This window comes from Paramisgurnus dabryanus, chromosome 3 (genome assembly GCF_030506205.2).
Source record: "Paramisgurnus dabryanus chromosome 3, PD_genome_1.1, whole genome shotgun sequence".
Taxonomy (NCBI): Eukaryota; Metazoa; Chordata; class Actinopteri; order Cypriniformes; family Cobitidae; genus Paramisgurnus; species Paramisgurnus dabryanus.
In genome coordinates, this window is record NC_133339.1 from 20,497,673 (window position 1) to 20,517,024 (window position 19,352).

The window sequence follows — 19,352 nt, forward strand, 5'->3', positions numbered from 1 at the left end:
CTAGTCGTTGGCTGTCTGAATGGGGCATTATAATGTGAATTTACCTATTGACAACCCTGTTACAATAGACGACACTATGCTAGGTGCGCATGCTATGCAAAAGAGGATTTAAGCGTAACAGTTCAAATAAAGTCTGTGTTTCTTTAATAAACTATAACATCACAGCAAGAAAGACCACATCATGTTATTTTGCACACATGTTCTGCACCTTACTTGATTCTGACTTTTAATTTTTAATTTTTTTATAACGGTAAATTCTGATCTAATTTAAATCTGTTAATTTTCGATTGCTTTTCGATGTATTGATATTGCGCATGCTGGCACTTGCAATTTAGCCGATGGGGCTCTGCGTGTCATATTTAAAATCATATTTATGTGTACTTCAAATTAAAAATCTAAAAACAGATAAGCTGTTCCTGAAATTTAGTTGATGACACGAAAAATATGTGCACTTAATTAAGCTCGACACGATTGTCTGTTTTTGTGATATGGTCGGTGTTCACTTTTTAAATCATAGAAAAGAGATTTTTGAAACAAATGATATGAGAATCATCAGGTGTTTCTGTACCTAAAGTAAATAAAGAGATGATCAAAGTCAAAGTAAGCAAGCAGGTATTTCTGTGCAAAATAAGCGTAGTGTCTATAAAATTATTAATTTAAGCGTTTTTTGTTATTAATTAACATTTAAGGAACTGTACATAAGGCTTAGTTTTTTTATCATTTACACTAACAATAACAAATTATAGGCTACTTTGACGTTGTTTCTGTGGGCTGCTTTCAGAAATGTTCAGCAATAATAAATATTTTATTGGATTTTAAACAGAAATTTAAATAAAGCTCCCTAATGATTTCAGGGTTTAGTAAGCGAGAGTTTTTTTTCGCAGGAAATGCATTTACGCACGAACATTCAAAGCAAATAAAATAAACTTCTTATAAAATGCGGTTGTTCTTTATTTCCGGCATAACTCAAGCCCAGGTAGTCAGTGCATTAATGCCGCCCTGTAATAATACATGGATTTGGAAAATATTTATCTAATGTGGGGTAATGTGAAGTAGGCATAATCAGCGATCATTTCATTATTGCCTTTTTTTACATGGTTACACATTGGGTCTCATTCACTAAGCATGCGTACGCAGAAATTTGTTTGTAAAATGTGCCTACGGATTTTTAAACATACAAATCATGATTCAACAAAATCGTTCATACTAAAATGTATTTTAAATGTATGCAAAAACATAAGAATAACTTAGACCACACGTGAGACCCATTGTTTTATTTCATGCTCTATATGGACCTCCTAAAGTAGCCTTGGCCACCCACTAGCCATTTAAAAAAATGTAGTTCCACCACTGCAGTAGGCTAAATCTTTTTAAACTGGCTTATCAAGTCTTTGGTAGAAATAGCATTGAGGCAATAACTCAAAAGACTTATTGACTGTGGTGAAATCAGTCAACATCCCATCACTGATTCACATTTCGAAGGCTGCGTCCAACGGAGGTCACATTTCTCGTGGAGCTTCTCTTACCGTATTTCAGAAAGTCAATTGTTACTTTCTAAGTAGGCAATTAGTAATATAGAAATTACAGTGATTGATCCATAAATGTTATAATTTTAATAACCTGTTGTTGTTTAAATGCAACGCATTTATGTGACTTTACAATAACAATTACATAAGACAATAACATAAAAATGTAAATATAACATGTAGAACCTGTCTACAGTAATAGTAGAAGTGGCACATGTATAATTAAGTGTAATTATGATGACATTAACCTATAAATATAAATCCATAGAACAGAGATACTACTGCATTTTAATAAAAGCATCTAAATGTAAATGTAAATTATTTTGCTATAATGAAAATTTATTATAAAAGAATAACTCCTCACCTTTAAACTGAAGAAGTGAAAAAAGAGGAAACTCCTCAACATTAAGTCGTAGAGATAACACAGTAATCACAGTACACAGTTAACTGAGAATCTTCAGTCGTGCCTTTTTACTGACATCTGTTAACTTGATAAACCTGTTTGAAAAGCATCACAGTGAATCCCAACTCATGCAAATGAGCGGATTAAATAGCTTTTTGAATGTTTTTTAAGTATTTATGGCAGAAAAAAACATTTATAAAAAACCATCACATATTTCAGATTACATACCAGCTTCATTGATCTTTTATTTCCAAGCTGTCATTTTAATAAAAAGCCAAACAAATGCAAGCAAAGATATCAAATGTCATTGCCTCACCCTTTCTTTAATAATGATACAAAAAAGGTGCTAAAGTTAACTAGCTCAGGGGAAGCATGCACTTTCAGTGGTGATATACTTTAGCACCACTTATGGTTCCTCTATTTTGCATTATTTGTTTAGATTATTAATGAAATGAGAGGTGCTGGATGAAGAGGAATTTTGCTCATAAAAAAAATGTCAATAACTGTATACAGTAACATGACAAACTGAGTCAATGTGGATGTACCTGGCAAAGAAAAAACAGGCACACTCTCAACATTTTTTTATTGCTATAAAGCAGCACCTATGAAGAACCATGTGTGGTGATATAGCACAGCCCTATCAATTTAAGCCTGAATCAAACCCATAATATTAATGAAGAGGATCGAAATTTACAAGACATTTCAGAATGGTATGTTTTTTTGCCTGTAATTGTCTCCTACTTTTAAGATGCGCTGTGAATATACAGTGATCGCTGACTGGGCGTGGAAGCATGTATTTTGCATAATATTACAATGTTAAAGCATTTATTTTATTACATTTACAGTCACAAATATTTATTGCTGTCTTAGAAAATGTATGATATTTTCTTTAAAGAAAAAATTTTAATAACATGGATTGATATTTGTGATTGTTGTGAAGTACATTTAGTAATGCCCATTATTAATAAACATTGATTCATATATGTGTTCGGATTAAATACTATACATTTAATTATGTCCATTATTAATGAAACACAATTCCATCAGTTAATTAATGTTAACAATAAAGTACATTTCCATATCAATTTTGTCAATTCATAAATAACCTCATCACTCTCTTTCACGTACTAGATAATTTGAGATGAATCTAAAATTATAATAAATGTGTGTGCAAACAAATGTCATTATAGAGCCAGAAATCTTAACATATAATACTTAAGTGACAATGTGGAAATGTTACAGGAAATGGGTAACAAAAAGAAACACATAATGACCATCAAAATAATAACTACTGAGGGACAGAAGTTACCCTGCATGCAGTGTCTGATGTGCATGTGCATTTAACCCACAGAATGACACAAGGTGAAGCACAGGCTTTAATAGGTGACTGAATTACAGAAATGGCATAGTGGTCAGAGATTCCCTATTATCAGTTTGAATCATGTAGACAATGAAATAAAATTATAAATATATATTTTATAGTATCATACTTATTTCTTAAACATGCAATTCAGATCCTTAGCCCCCTCTCTACATTTGATCTATAGTTGGTCGTTTGATTCACCTTTTTTATTTAAAATGAGCCTTTTGAAGTTGCTTTCCTGAGCTATCATTTTAAGCCAAAAGCGAAATTGAGAAATTTGGTTATATTAGATGATACAGGACATATTAGAACATGATACTATTGACACTAATGTAACACTTCTATTCTCCACTTCTGTCACAGCAGATCCTAATTGTCCAATGCAAATAAATGATCATTAGTGTAGTATACTGAAAAGCATTTCACAAAATTATTAAACATTTGAAAGGACTGTAAGGTAGCTTTACAATTAAAAGAGGGTTCATTTATCAGCTATCAGTACATTTAAAAAAAGATGGTGATACAGTGTCATACAATGGAAAGTCCAAAAAACTAAACAGGGTCACCCAAAGGAACAGAAGTAAAATAAGTACAATATATTATTACATTATTGTAGTGCATTTTATAGACAATACAATCATATAAAAAACTGTAAATAAGCCTTATGACAGATTTATGCACTTTATGTGCCACAACCCTTATGAAAATTAACTATGGTTTTATTGGAGTAAAGTTGTAAAAACCACGGTTTTACTACACTAACCATGTTTTAACTATGGTTTTTGAAAACCAAGGTTGTCATTTTAATTAATTAATTTTATCTGTTTTGTATTCACGCACTTTTAGGCCGATCATAAAATGTTAATTTTGCTAGAAAGTATTGGTTTATAATGTTATTTCTCATATAAAAACTTTTAAGTTCCCAGACGTTTCCATGGTGACTCGTGAAATCTGTGATCCATTGACAATGCCTTTATGTTGTTACTGTGAGCGCGCATTAACCCTGGGTTACTTTCAGTGGGTTGATTGAACTAATTCTTAAACTGTGTTTTGGAACCGACATACCCTGAGTAAGCAAGTTCGGGGTTGATCAACCCAAAGTTCAGGTATCTGATGGTAAGTTAACCCTGCTTTCTGGAATACACCCCTGGACTATACTAAACAAACTTCAGGGTACTCACAATGACAGGACAAAACGGACCAGTACAAGACACCAAACAAGGACTTTAGATAGGGAGAAAATGAGGCACAGCTGAAATGAATGACAAGTAGGAGAGCGGGTGAAAAGTGATGAGACCCGGGAAATGCGTGGTCAGAATAAACCAATACAAAAGCCACGTATCTCCCACAATGAAACATTGTACTGTCAGAACCCTGCCGTGCTGAACTAGATCTAAATACAAAACAGGAATCTGGCAGGATCCTGACAGATTTATGCTACTTTGTCAGATTTTCCCTATCCCTATCCCCATCCCACACCCAACCCCTAAACTTATCCGTCAAACAACATAAGGATTGCACAATCAAATGTGTAAAAAAACTCACGAATGTCAACAGCAATATTTCAGAAGAGATCTCAACAATGTTACAAAGCGAGTTTGTCAAGTCTGCAATCAAAATTCTGCTGTGGTGTGAGAGCAAGGGCCTCATTTATAAAGCGTGCGTACGCTCAGATTTGATCGTAAAGTGTGCGTACCCAAAAATCCACAGCAAAGTCCATATTTATAAAAACATGTAGTGAATGTGAAAGACATAATTCAACTTAGTTATTAACAGTAGGGGAGACCGGGGCTGGTTGTCTCACGGTTGGTTGTCACTTATTCCAGACATACTACATGGCGCTGTGGTACAATTTTGATATCAGTTTGTTAGCCTTTAATAGCTTACTCATTTGCACTTGTGATTTTGCTGAGCAGACACAAAACATTGAGGTTAGGAGTCAGAGTAAATTTTCATGTCAGTGTTGTTTTTGTGTTGAGATCTTGTAGGATATTAGTCATTCAAAAACAAAACACTCATTAAAAAGCCAAAAGTAGTAGCTTTAGTTTGAGTCATCTTTATTGTTTTTTTTTTTTTTTGCTGTTAAAATAAAATAAATAAAGCATTAAGTAAAAATGTTTTAACACTAAAAAATATCCATTTTATTTCTCAACACAGTAGACAATTCAAGTAACTGATCACCCACTTTAATCCCATTGTTTTATAATGAGCATTGATGACAACTATCATGGTGGTACTCATATTAAAACTTTTTTGCAGATTCTAGCTTAAAAAGCTAAAAAGTTACACATTATCTTTTCAGATCCCAATTTATCACCGAAATCCTATTGAACTACTATAGGGACAACCAACCCCATACTCCGTGACAACCAACCCCGGTCTCCCCTAGGTCTTGACACTGTGTTTCGGTATAACTGTTCAGGGATCGCGGCCCCTTTAAATGTTTGGAATGCGTGATGACGCTGATGAGCGCTGTTTGATGTTTTGTTTTGTTTTGTTTTACCGAGAAATAAACGACACACGCATTTGTGTGCTCAAAGTGAGAAGTTGTCTCTTGCAAATTCCACAAACACGTCTTTGACGTCAGGTCAGGGTCTGAGCAAACCTACAGTATGTACTTTCACGATTGCTGCAGGCTTTTGGAAATATAAGCCATTATTTGCTGCTCGAAAAGGATTTAAAGATTTGACAGGTGCTGATCATTTGCGATTTATAGATTTCACATACGCACATGTCTTGTGCGCACGTTCCTGTTATGAATCACATATACGCACTTTTGAGAAATGACCGTGAGATCAAATTTAATCAGGTTTTTATGAAGCTTTTCATAAATGACGCCCCAGGAGTTGTCAAAGTGTGTGATGTGCTCCACCAGCACATATGACTCACATATTTCTGAATGACCAAATCAAAACACAATTGCTGAATTGATAATAAGAATCATCTATAATCCTGAAAAGAGATCCACCCATTAAAATCATCATGACTGCTATCAAAGTTGTTTTAGTGTTATTTCAGAGCTGGGGGTTTTTTGTGTTCAAGACTGGTTAGTTTAGTTCAACACTTTAATTTAGATGTGACAAACTACAAAAAAATTTACTTTTTTGAAATAATTTTTATTTTTAATGTCCTTTCTAATGTTTATATAAACATAAATTCACAAAATGTTTCACTAAAGTGGTGATGTTGAGCAGTAAAGGCCACAAACAGTAAAATGAATGGGTCTCTATGGGCATCTGCTTGTCAAAATGATTTATTTTTCTAAACTGTAACCATAAAATGGCCGAATTCAACACATAACATCTAGATCAATATCTAAAAACCATTTAAATCAAATTTAGATCATAATTTGTGTGAATTTTTCATAATTTTTTTATATTTTACAGGCAAGCAAATGGTGTAGTTGAGGAATTGAATGGTAAACAGGTACAAAAGTACTTAATATCTCCCAAAACACAGCATTATTGTATTACGGAAGAGGATTAGGGCCACTGGTGAAAAAAATATTTGAATTCTGACTTTATTCTCAGAATTCTGACTTTAATCTCAGAATTCTGACTTTAATCTCAGAATTCTGACTTTAAACTCAGAATTCTGAGAATAAAGTCAGAATTCAAATATTTTTTTCACCAGTGGCCCTAATCCTCTTCCGTAATACAATAATGCTGTGTTTTGGGAGATACAATGTGTTTTTGAACATTTTGACATATTCTGGTCCCACTTTATGAAAACCTCAGAGGTTTTGCAGAATCAGGCATTAATATGTGCTAATAAACAGCCAGCATGTCATTAAAATTAATGTTAATAATCAACCAGTTAAAAGTGAGAATTATAAACTTAAACCATGTTAAATCCACTATTTTATTATAGTATACACATCATTGTTTTAGAGTCCATACACAGTATTTAGTTACATCAGAAGTAACTGTAATTAGATTCAAAGAAAAATAAGAGTAATCCCTTACTTTAATTTTTCAAGGGAAAGTAATTAAATTAAAGTTACTAATTACCTAGTAACTAGTTACACCCAACACTGATTAGAACCTTATGCATTTCAAATGGTTCTTAAAGTAATGATGACCCACTTTCTTTCTTCCATCACGTTTTCCAGGAAACCTAAAGTGTCGGTATTTGGCTTTAATTTTTTTTGGCTGATGTCCGACTGACAGTCCTTTGCAGGAAGCTATTAATAATTTTCCGAGGCCATCCATAAAGAACTCTAAGAGGAGAAAGGTAAGAAACAGTTAGATGGGCTGTATATGGGAACACCTGTGGACAATTGCATCTATAATCTGTAGTTAGATGTGGGCCATTATTCATAGATTATTAATGTTCTATCTCTATATGCAGCCAGGTCATCTAATGTGAGTCTGAAAACATAAATGACTTTAAAAACTAATTCTAAATCTGGAGAAGTTTTTCTTAGACAAGTCTGCAATGTGTAATTATTTGTATCACCTATTTGCATAGAATCTGGTTTGTACACTACTAATGTATTAGTGGAAAACAGGGTGCATGCCTTGATTAATATTCAATGGAATCTTTTACTGGAATTGATGAACTGATATAGCGTAACGCATGTCAACATGAAACCATGAGATGTACCTACCAGTGTGACCAACTCTTTTTAGAAACGGATCAAAGCCGACCCGTCGTACGGCCTCTGTCCGTGCCAGGAAATAGTTGACCACCCCATCCACAAAGTAGCAGCCGTTAAACCCTGGAACTGATTGGTGCTTCAGCTTATGCATACGTCTCAGACAGCCACCCTCCTCTTCAATACCTTCCTCATACTTAAGGTGGAAATAAAACTGATTGCTTCCCACTGAACCACCAACCTGGGGATACAAAGAAGATTGAATGAGGTCCCATTACAAAATATGAAATAATTGATAATGTGCTATACTGTTTTTATATTTTTTACCACATCCAGTTCTGGAACTTTCTCCATGATTTCCACAAATTTTTCAATTTGTGTGCTATTACTGAATACATAATCATCATCAACCCACAGAAAGTATTTAGTGTCGACCTGTGATAAAGCCAGATTCCTGCCAGCAAACCAGCCCTGACAAAACAAAGTTAATAATCAGTAAACGGCAACACTGAAACTTTTAATGGTTGTAAAGACACAATATATTTTTATTTTAAAGGGATAGTTCAAAAATATTCTGTCATCATTTACTTACCCTCAAGTTGTTACAAACCTTTATAATTTTTTTTTTGCTGAACACAAATGAAGACATTGATAATATAATGTTAGTAACCAAACAGATCTGGGGCACCATTCACTTCTATAGTATTATTTTCTCCTACTCTATAAGTGTCACGGTAGGAAATCCATTGTTTCCTCCGTGTCATGTGTTGTGTTTGTACTCATGTCTGTTCCATGTGCTCATTAGGTTCATTCCAGCCACCTGTGTTGATTGTCTCGCTCCAGCTGATCCTCATCACTACTCAGCTATATGTCCCCTTTGCTCCCTCTGTTTGTTGTCAGATCCTCACTTCATGTTCACGCTGTGCTCGTTGGATTACCGTGTTCTGTTCCAATGTTGGATTAGTGTTCTTGTTGTCTTCGTGTGGATGTTCCGGTCTGTTCCTGGTTTTCACCATTTGACCATCATCACAACAACACCGTCTTCACCTACCAACACTTCGCTCACCACCGTAGTCCTTCTTACACCATTGCAAAGACTCTGGATATTCATCAGCTCTGTCATTACCATTTCACATTTACCAATTTGTAAATAAACATTTATTGATTTCCTGCATTTGCTTCCTCCTCATTTTACGAGTCGTTACAGAAGGATCTGACCATCAATGGAAGCAGCAGGCGATCGCTCCCCATCTCATCTCGAGGAATTCCTACAGAGAGTCATCGGCCGAATGGATCGTCAGGACAAGGCGATAGATGAAATGGGTCCAGCCTTCCAAACAATGGTGACAAAGGTGTCCGAGCTCGCCCATCATGCACAACATCAACCATCACCCGCTGCGCCACCCACGTCTCCAACACCGCCGATCGTTCCTGGGGGGAAATTCCCAGTTTGAGCCACGCCTCCCAACTCAGAGGGTGAGCCGAACTTTTGTCGCACATTTCTGTCTCACTGTTCCTTACATTTCGCTCTACAGCCCCGCACCTTCACGAGTGAGGAGATGAAGGTAGCCTTCGTACTTTCACTATTAACTGGGAGGGCTGCCCTCTGGGGGACGGCGGTGTGGGAGAACCAGGACATCTGCTGTGCTTCGCTCCGTCGCCGGGAAGGAGGCGGCTAGGCGTCTCACTGATCTTCACCAGGAGGACAGGTCCGTATCAGACTACGCCATGGAGTTCCTTACCCTGGCGGCAGAGTGGGATCACTTCCTGCATGAGTTGGCTGACCGCATCCAGCAGGAGATTCGCGCTGTGGAACTTTTCACTTCTCTCAACGGTTTAATCAATCTCACTATCCGAGCTGACAACCGTCTCGCCCAAGCTGCCAAACGGAGGGGAAGAGCAGTCCTCGCGACCAGATCAGAGACCAGTCTACCGAGCACCAAGGCTGCGGTCAGCCCACCTGGAGATCCTGAACCCATGCAGATGGGGCAAGCCCGGCTTTCCCGGGAGGAAAGGATCAGGTGGAGATCCCTGGGACTGTGTTTGTACCGTGGCAGTACCGAACACCACATCCAGCACTGCCCGGGTAAAAGACCAAGCCTGATAGTAAAACTGAGGCTACTATCGAGTGGGATCTCTGCCAGGAAGACCTCATCTACAGTGACACTCCTTCCGGTGAAACTACGGTGGTCCACCAGCTCACACGACAGTCAAGCACTCCTGGATTCCGGAGCGGAGGGTAACATCATGGACTACACTTTTGCCAGTAAGCTCAAGATTCCTCTCACTTCTCTCAAGCATCCCATCGCACCCTTTGCGCTTAACAGACACAAATTACCGGTCATCACCCAAACCACCATACCTGTCTCACTCATTACATCTGGCAATCATACTGGAGACATTTCTTTTTTCATTACGGACTCACCTCAGTCCCCTATCGTTCTCGGACATACCTGGTTACATAAACACAATCCCAAAATTGACTGGCGCCTTGGTTCTGTTTTTAGCTGGAGCGAGGGGTGTCATCAGTCTTGTCTATTGTCTGCTTGTCTCACTGTTTCGGAGTCTGTTTTTCAGGGGGAAGCAGTGGATTTGTCTAACGTGCCCGCGGAGTACCACGACCTGAAGGTGTTCAGTAAGTTTTGGGCCAATTCTCTTCCTCCTCATCGTCCCTACGACTGTGCTATAGAGTTATTGCCAGGTACTTCTCCGCCTAAAGGCAAGTTATATTCTTTGTCTGTTCCAGAGACAGCAGCCATGGAGAAAAACATATCCAGTTCTCTAGCAACGGGGTTCATCCGTCCTTCCTCTTCTCCGGCGGGGTTCTTTTTTGTGGGGAAGAAGGACGGATCTCTGCGACCTTGTATTGATTACAGAGGGTTGAACAACATAACGGTAAAGAATACTTATCCTTTACCTCTTATGTCTTCAGCTTTCGAGAGGTTGCAGGGAGCGTCCGTCTTCACTAAATTGGACTTGCGTAATGCTTATCATTTGGTCCGCATCAGGGAGGCTGTTTACACTTGGCATTAACATGCGTTTTCGTCGATCGGATCACAAGTGGACGACGTTAATGCCAGGTGTAAACGGTGTTCAAAACGTTTTGAACGCGTCCACTTTCGACCACTTTCAACCACATTCAGAGGTAGTCGAAACCACTTTCGATCGGATCGCTTTGGAGTTGCGGAACGCAATGTGGTTGAATGCGTTCGGACAGCCACATGCGACCGCCTTCTCTCCGCCCATTTATCTAATCTGAGGTATTAAACACTAATTTTACGTCTTTTTTGACTTCTGCCGTGAACATACGGTGAACAGCGCTATTTTTAGCCTTTCATTGATAAAACTACTGCGGGGTGTTCTCCGTAGTTTCGTTTTGAAAGCGTGAAAGTTGCGCGATCCTATTTCATCAATTGCGCTGAAAATTCAGAGAAAGCTCCAACAAATAAACGTACAAAACACTGTGCAGCATGTATACTTGCTAAACAATCAGCGGGCTCCAACATAATATAAGTTTGCGTCCATATAAACTCATAATTACTCCCGCTCGCGTTTGAATGACAGCAGAGAGACTCGCCCACCGTCTCACAGACCATCCCCTCACAGTATTCAGGACAGATGCGGTCGAAAGTGGACAAAAGAGACGGATTTAAATACCAGGTGTAAACGCAATGTGTCTCTCTCGTCTACTTGTGATCCGATCGATGAAAACACATCTTAATACCAAGTGTAAACAGCCTCAGGGAGGGGGATGAATGGAAGACTGCTTTTAACACCCCTAGAGGCCATTTTGAGTATTGCTTTATGCCCTTCGGGCTAACAAACTCGCCCGCGGTCTTTCAAGCACTCGTTAATGACTTGTTGCGAGACATGGTAGATCTATTCATATATGTTTACCTGGATGACATATTGATTTTTTCTTCGTCTCTCCAGGAACACGTGCAACACGTACGACGAGTGCTTCTGTGGTTGCTAGAGAATGGATTGTTTGTCAAGGCGGAGAAATGTGTTTTTCATGCACAGTCTATTTCCTTCCTAGGACATATCGTTTCGATATCGTTTATTTACAATCGATGCGGCTGACTGTTTTTTGTTCCGCCCCAGCTTCTTTTATCTTTCTTTTGTTTTGTGTGCCCGAGCTTCATTTACAGTCTGGGGAGACGCACACTATAAGTTTGAAAAAAATAAATAAAACTAAGCAAACATGTCTGAGGAACAGTGCAGCCGCGTCACTACAGTCACGTGACTTCACGCTCGAGCCGGAAGAGAAGACAATGCTGAATAAAGTCGTAATTCTTGCTATTTTTGGACCAAACTGTATTTTCGATGCTTCACCACAATCTCATTGACCCACTGATGTCACATGGACTACTTTGATGATGTTTTTATTACCTTTCTGGACATGGAAACCGTACATAGATTTTCAATGGAGGAAACAGAAAGCTCTCGGACTAAATCTAAAGTTAAAACATCTTAAACTGTGTTCCGAAGATGAACGTATGGAAGTATGGAATCCGAGGTCTCGGTCCCCTCTGCACACGCATTTGTCCAGAGGTGTCAACGAACCTGGACAAGAGCTCGTGAAGCTCTACTCCAGGCGAGGTCGCGCACCAAGGCCAAAGCCGATCGCCACCGGTCCAAGCCTCCCGTTTACGTCGTTGGTCAAAAAGTGTGGCTTTCTACCCAGAACATTCCAATGCGTTCCGTCTTGAATAAGCTTGCTCCCAAATTTATTGGCCCGTTTGCTGTTGCCAAAATCATTAATCCAGTAACAGTTCATCTTAACTTCCCTCCTGCGTACAGGAGAATTCATCCTGCGTTCCACATTTCCAAAATTAAACCCATGTTTCATTCTCGCCTTAACCCGCCAGTCCCGGTTCCCCCCCGCCTTGTCTCGTAGCTGGGGAACAAACCTATTCGGTTAACCGTATTCTGGACTCTAGGCGGAGGGGACGCGGATTTCAGTACTTGGTGGACTGGGAAGGTTACGATCCGGAGGAGAGAAGTTGGGTTCCTGCTCGGGACATATTGGATCACAGCCTTATTGATGATTACAATCAACAGGTAGCAGGCTGGGAACGTCAAGGGACGTCCTAGGGGAGGGGGTACTGTCACGGTAGGAAATCCATTGTTTCCTCCGTGTCATGTGTTGTGTTTGTACTCACGTCTGTTCCATGTGCTCATTAGGTTCATTCCAGCCACCTGTGTGTTGATTGTCTTGCTCCAGCTGATCCTCATCACTACTCAGCTATATCTACCCTCCGCTCTCTCTGTTAGTTTTCAGATCCTCATTTCATGTTCATGCTGTGCTCGTTGGATTACCGTGCTCTGTTCCCGTGTTGGATTAGTGTTTGTGTTGTCTTCGTGTGGATGTTCCGGTCTGTTCCTGGTTTTCACGATTTGACCATCATCACAACAACACCGTCTTCACCTACCAACACTTCACTCACCACAGTAGTCCTTTGTACACCATTGCAAAGACTCTGGATATTCATCAGCTCTGTCATTATTTACAAATTGGTAAATATGAAATGGTAAACATTTATTGATTTCCTGCATTTGCTTCATCCTCATTTTAAGAGTCGTAACAATAAGTCAATGGTGCCCCAGATAAGCTTGATTACAAAATTTCTCCAAAATAACTTCATTTGTGTTTAGCAGAACAAAGTCATTTATACTGTAAAAGTTAAACTTGAGGGTGAATAAATGACAGAATTTTAATTTTTGGCTGAACTGTACCTTTAGGGATCTATCTTTACATTTAACATTATTCAAGTTTTAATAAACACTTAATTCTTTTGTGAAAAAACATTTACCTGTCCAGGTGGCATTATATAGTGCTCTATATTTTCACCGAGCACCTTTTTTGGAGTCATGCTGTCGTCTGCAATAATGATCTTGATTTCTGGATAAAACTTTCTGATACTGTTGATAAGAACATTCAACTCCCGATACCTCAGAAAGGTCTTGGTTGTTATAGTTACCTGTGAATTAATATCTGAGAAAGACAAGTCATTGATCAGCGAATTGAAAGACTTCAATTTACATTTATTTACAGTTTACTACAGTTTCTCATTACATCATGATTTCGATCTATGGTCCGGCTACAATCTTGAAGACGTCACCGTTTCAGTTTTGTAGGTGTGTGGTGAGGAGGTGCACTTAATGTTGTTGCTATAATTTTTCTATGTTTTGACAGAGATGTTTTTGGTATTATAGCAAATTCCTTATGTAATGTAAAACTCCTGGACTAATTTATTTTTTTCTTTGAAAATGTTTGTCTAGTTTAATATGATGCCTGTTATTTATCATATTAATTAACTAAACCGGCCATTCCAAAACTGTGGTCCGCGGAACACTAGTGGTCCGTGAGGGTACTGCAGGTGGTCCGTGTAAAGGCAAAATAAGAATATGTATATTTTAAGAATGTGCCTAAACGAGTTCATTGAACAAAAGTTGAACGTGAACTGAATGTACTGTATTACTGCCTGATGAACGTTACTGTGAACTCGTTCACTCTCTCTCAGTTTAACATCGTTCAATAGGGTGCCAGATTTCTATATTCTTCCAGGCGAAAACCGACTAAAACACACTGCAAATAGGCCTAAATGTGTAGTGTCAGTGTTCACCAGTCACGCTGCATGCGTCATCAAAACAACACAGATGCTGCTGAAATTCCTGCCGCGCCACTTAAATAGTTTAACATTAAAGCAACACTATGTAGTTTCCATGTAAATGACTTACAGCTCCCCCATGTGGTTGAAAAGCGCAACAGTGCCTGGTATCAGACACTCTTCTGCAGGCAGGGGGAGGGGCGGGGCTGTGTTTCCTACCCTCCACCGCCACTTTCAGAGTGTGCTTGTAGCAGCTAGGAGGCTGCTCAGGTTGCAGCAACAGTACAATTTGTCCAGTTAAAAGTTGTTCTATCACTGAAATAATTTTAGAGACATTATTTAAAGGTAAACAAACTACATAGTGTTGCTTTAAATAACATCATCGTTTTCGATTAACATAGGCTGCTAATGCATATTCTGGATCTTGAAATAAACTCTGACTAAGCTCACGCTATTTAACGTGCACGTGTTGTGTACAATACCTGCGAGTTGTCATACACGCAATGCCTCGCAGCAGCGCTTCTCGCCCGGGGTGCGACCCCCCACCCGGCTAGCCTCTCAAGGTATGTGCAAGCAAATACAAAAATTAAAAGACAGTCAACGCTTACCCTGGTTGGATAAGGATTTAAAGTTGGAAATGAAGATGAAATCTGACGCATTTAGCTTCAGTGTTAAAACTGATAAAATAATTGCTGTCTGTGGTTCTGTGGGCTATAATGGCAATCATTTTAAAAAAATAATATGGGAAAATCATTTTTGGAACTGTGAACTAGTTCAAAATTTTGAAATATAACTTTCCCAACACTGAGAATATGTATATAAATAATATTGATATAAGAATATTGATATCAATTTTAAATTAAATTGTCAAGTTATTGTGTGATTCCTAAAATAGGCCAGTGGTGCTCGGCCGTGCCATTCAAGTTCAGTGCCGTACAAAATGGATTGGTGTATGAATATGGGCAGCCGTTTTGTGCAGTAAACTTTTTTTTTAAGAAACCTGTTGTACTGATGTGATGACCAGTTATAGTTTTAGTGCTAGTAAGACTATTTAGATGTGCAGATTAATTCAGGACTTTGTGTAGACATATTTTATAATGAGTATTATGAGGTGGTCCGCGAAAATTCTTGATTACAAATAGTGGTCCACACACACAAAAAGTTTGAAAACCTCTGAACTAAACGTACAGTAGTCAAAAAAACTACACAATTTTAATAGATTATAATTTATTTATGAGTACCATAAGATTTGCAATAAAACAATATATTATATGCTATATATTTAATCATTTTTCTTGTAAAGCTGCTGAATGCAGATATTGACCAATCAGAATCAAGTATTTCAGAGCAGCATGCAATAATAACATGCACAGACCAAACACAAAAAATCTGCAGATATGTGATGTAAAATCTGTTATGCAGACTTTTTTGTATTAGTATTACGTTTTAAATTTAGTTCAAGCTTGAATTCACTGCAATTTATTTAAAATTAAAGTATCTCCCAAATGCATACATTTAAATGAGTTTTGTGTCTTACCGGTCCCTGGGTCATACAGAACTGGCACTGAAGGTCTTGTAATTTTTATGGGAAATATGGCCTCATGGTCCTCAAATGAAAAATGAACTGTGGTGAGAAGAAAATTAAACTGGTTTATATTAAATTGAATGCAAAAACCCTATAAAGGAAACAAAAATGTAGGAAAACAAAACATACTCTTTGACACAAAAGCATAGAATACAGTACTTTCTGAATCACAAATCTCACTATTACCCATATCTTTAGCCTTGACACGGTAGACGGTGCTGGTGTAGGACACATTGCTCAGCAGATGATTGAGTTTTATTAGGCTTGTGGATGAGATAGTCAAATCACTCTGACCCTGTCCATCCACATGTGCTCCATTCATGACATCCTCCACTGAGAGCACCCCATTCATCACACTTAAAGATACCTGCAGATACAAAAATGTTTAATGAAAATAAGCGGATTCAGAACTGTATGATGTAACTCAAAGGATGATAGCAATACTGGAGTTGAAGCACACCAATGTAAGACCAAGGTACAGAGCAATAGTGATGGAGGTAAGGGTAAAGACAGATCTACTTGTCCCTGTGTCTACCTGCAATGGGAATGCAAAAGACCCTTCACCTTAAGTTACGAGAGCTAATATACTTCAAAACAAACCTCATAGCGTTCTCTTTCTTGTGCATGCAAAGCCAAACCTGTGAGAATGGGCAGTTTCACATTGTAAACTTGTTTGATTTCAATCATTGATTTAACTGAGTGAATATTAAAGATATCAAAGTTATATTTTCTTCACATTATCAAGGATGATTTAATAGCAAACATTAAATCACAAAAATGCTGGGTTTCATAGACCAGATTACAATTAAAAGATCAGATGAACTTGACTTACGTGAAGAACAGATTTTACCTGGTATTATACTTTTTTGAAGAGGGGCCAATATGAAACCATGGATGGGATATTGGAGAGGAGAGTTAGACGCAGCAAGAACAAGTGGCTCCATATCTGCCTGCCTCCTGTTATAAACACAGTTTGTTAAAATAACAGATACATTCAAGGAGATATTTGGTTTCAAAAGCAAAGATTTCTACAACACTAACAGCTATTCATATTATACTACAGTGTTTTCCTTAATCACATGATACCTAAAGATCTGAATCTTACAACAACAAATAAGTGTTACGATTCTATTAAACACTTTTGCAAGATGTAATGAAGAATGAATAAATCTAAAGTCATGAACTTTGTTAAGAATCTTTTTTACCTGACTCGATATTGTCTGTACTCCTCAAACCGACGTCTCCGAAGGTCTTCCTGTTCATTCTTGGGTACATTTTGAAAAGTTGAAGCATATCCTTCACAGGAACAGGACTGATTTTTACTGGAAAATAGACCAATGCTGTAGACACAAGTCACACGCAAAACAGCAAATAAGTCCTAATATGAGATCAAATGAACTGAAAGGAAATCAAACTCAAGAGACTATTAATAAACAACAACATGGTAAAAATGTAAAAGTTGACTCAGCTTAAATTTTCAAGGCAACTTGCTGCACAGTTTTTTAAAGTTTACTCAACTTGAGTAATGTAGTTCACCTAACTCAATGTACTGAGTAATGTCAACCAACAAGTTGACCCAACTTAACCTGATCAGGCAACAAGTAAAGTTCTGAGTATACACAATTACAACTGGATAAACACCATTCCAGCATATATCCAAAAATGTTGTATATCCAATTTAGCTAACCTGCATGTTTTGGACAGTGTGAGTGTACACAGAAAGGTCTCCTGAACAAAGTCTTTGTCTGATTAGCCCTTGCTTGAATCAGAGACCTTTTTGCTGTGAGGCAACAATGATGCGCGCTAACCCACTGTCTCGTCCTCTACACTGAACACACAGTTCTCAATCATGGTTACAATGAACAAACATCATTACTTTAAAATAACTCTAAAATCAGTCCCTCCAGAAAAATTTGATTATGCGATCGCCTGATTCAACACATAATCAACCTAAGTCCGCATATTTATGCAGGGGCCGCATTTTTTCAAATACGCCGCACTTATGCAGCATATATTGCAGATTTCCATGCGCCAAATATGCGGGGCTTGCATGATTTCAAAATCCCCGCATTTTTTGTAGCAAAAATCACATATATCTTAGCAGAAAGTTGCATTTACTTCACACAAGCGCAGCCATGTCCCCTGTTGCCTTGGGAAGATTAGGTGACTTCATGTTTTTGCAAGTTCCCACAGTTTTTGCAAGTTCCCACATAAATTTCATCACAAAGTTGCATAAATATCCTGCATATACTATCAATTTTTTTAAAGAAAACGTGCTGCAAGATCTGGGATTTTTGCCTGCAACAATCAGAAAACACTCTGCGTTGTTCTGGAAGGACTGACTTACAGTATGTTCAAAGTGAAATTATACTGAAGTCGTTTTAAATTTTTTCTAAATTCCACCTGGTATTGATAAACCACACTTGTGAGTTACTGATCACAGCAAAAATATATCTACGTCTAAAACATTATCTTAAAAAAATTTTTTTCGGAAAAATTGTACTTTCACCTCCACTCTCCCCTACTCAGTTTGGCAAGTTGGGTAAACGATTTGGACAATCACTTACAAGTCCATTCAACAAAATAATATTGGTTAGCAGGATGATTATGCTAATTTCATTCAGTAAACACAAAATAACAAATTGACCCCCTTTAACAAGTTACTTAATAATCTTTGTTGGGAGAACATTTTGAAATTGGATTTTTTTACAGTGCAGTCAACTCACCTTGTGTCAGAGAAAACTCTTTTCTTAAAACTATATTTCCTGTTGAAAAAAAGGTCATTAATCAAACTTTATTTATTTATCTATTCTTTTAATAAATACGTCTGTCCAAAGTCATTAAAAGGATAAATCACAAAGATAAGTACACAAGCTAGAACAAAATGTAAATGCAAAGAGTAAGAGAACATGATATGTATTTTTAAATGTACACATGCATTTGAGTTAAGTGCTATGGTTTACTTTGTGTATTAAACAAGACTGAAAACAAACATCCAATAAAATAGGTTATTTAAAAGACAATGTAAAGAGTTGTAGTGTCATACCTGATGGGCAACAGTCTTTTTGAGATGTCCGAAACATTTACCATTCCATTTTGTATGATGTAAATACCCAATGCGGCAAAAGCAAGCATACTTAGGAATAACTGAATCAGACATCGGTAGTGGCAGCAGTTCATTATAGAAGATAACCTGAAAAAAAGTTACATTCATTACTACATAACAATTTACTAAAGAAGCTTTAACGTAACACCACATTAGTA

The 19,352-nt window shown here is 37.7% G+C and overlaps 1 protein-coding gene across 1 annotated transcript; it reads right to left on the bottom strand.

Moving 5' to 3' along the window:
- Positions 1–7,329: 7,329 nt before the first annotated feature.
- On the bottom strand, positions 7,330–17,421 carry LOC135733780 (beta-1,4 N-acetylgalactosaminyltransferase 1-like). The gene is made up of 9 exons (XM_065252567.1): positions 17,294–17,421; positions 16,939–17,045; positions 16,689–16,726; positions 16,275–16,455; positions 16,041–16,127; positions 13,706–13,887; positions 8,217–8,360; positions 7,902–8,130; positions 7,330–7,511 (listed from the first exon to the last, which is right to left on the bottom strand). Exons 2-9 carry the CDS (start codon positions 17,030–17,032, stop codon positions 7,330–7,332), a joined length of 1,137 nt encoding a protein of 378 aa, XP_065108639.1. The 5' UTR covers positions 17,033–17,045; positions 17,294–17,421.
- Between the last annotated feature and the right edge of the window lie 1,931 nt (positions 17,422–19,352).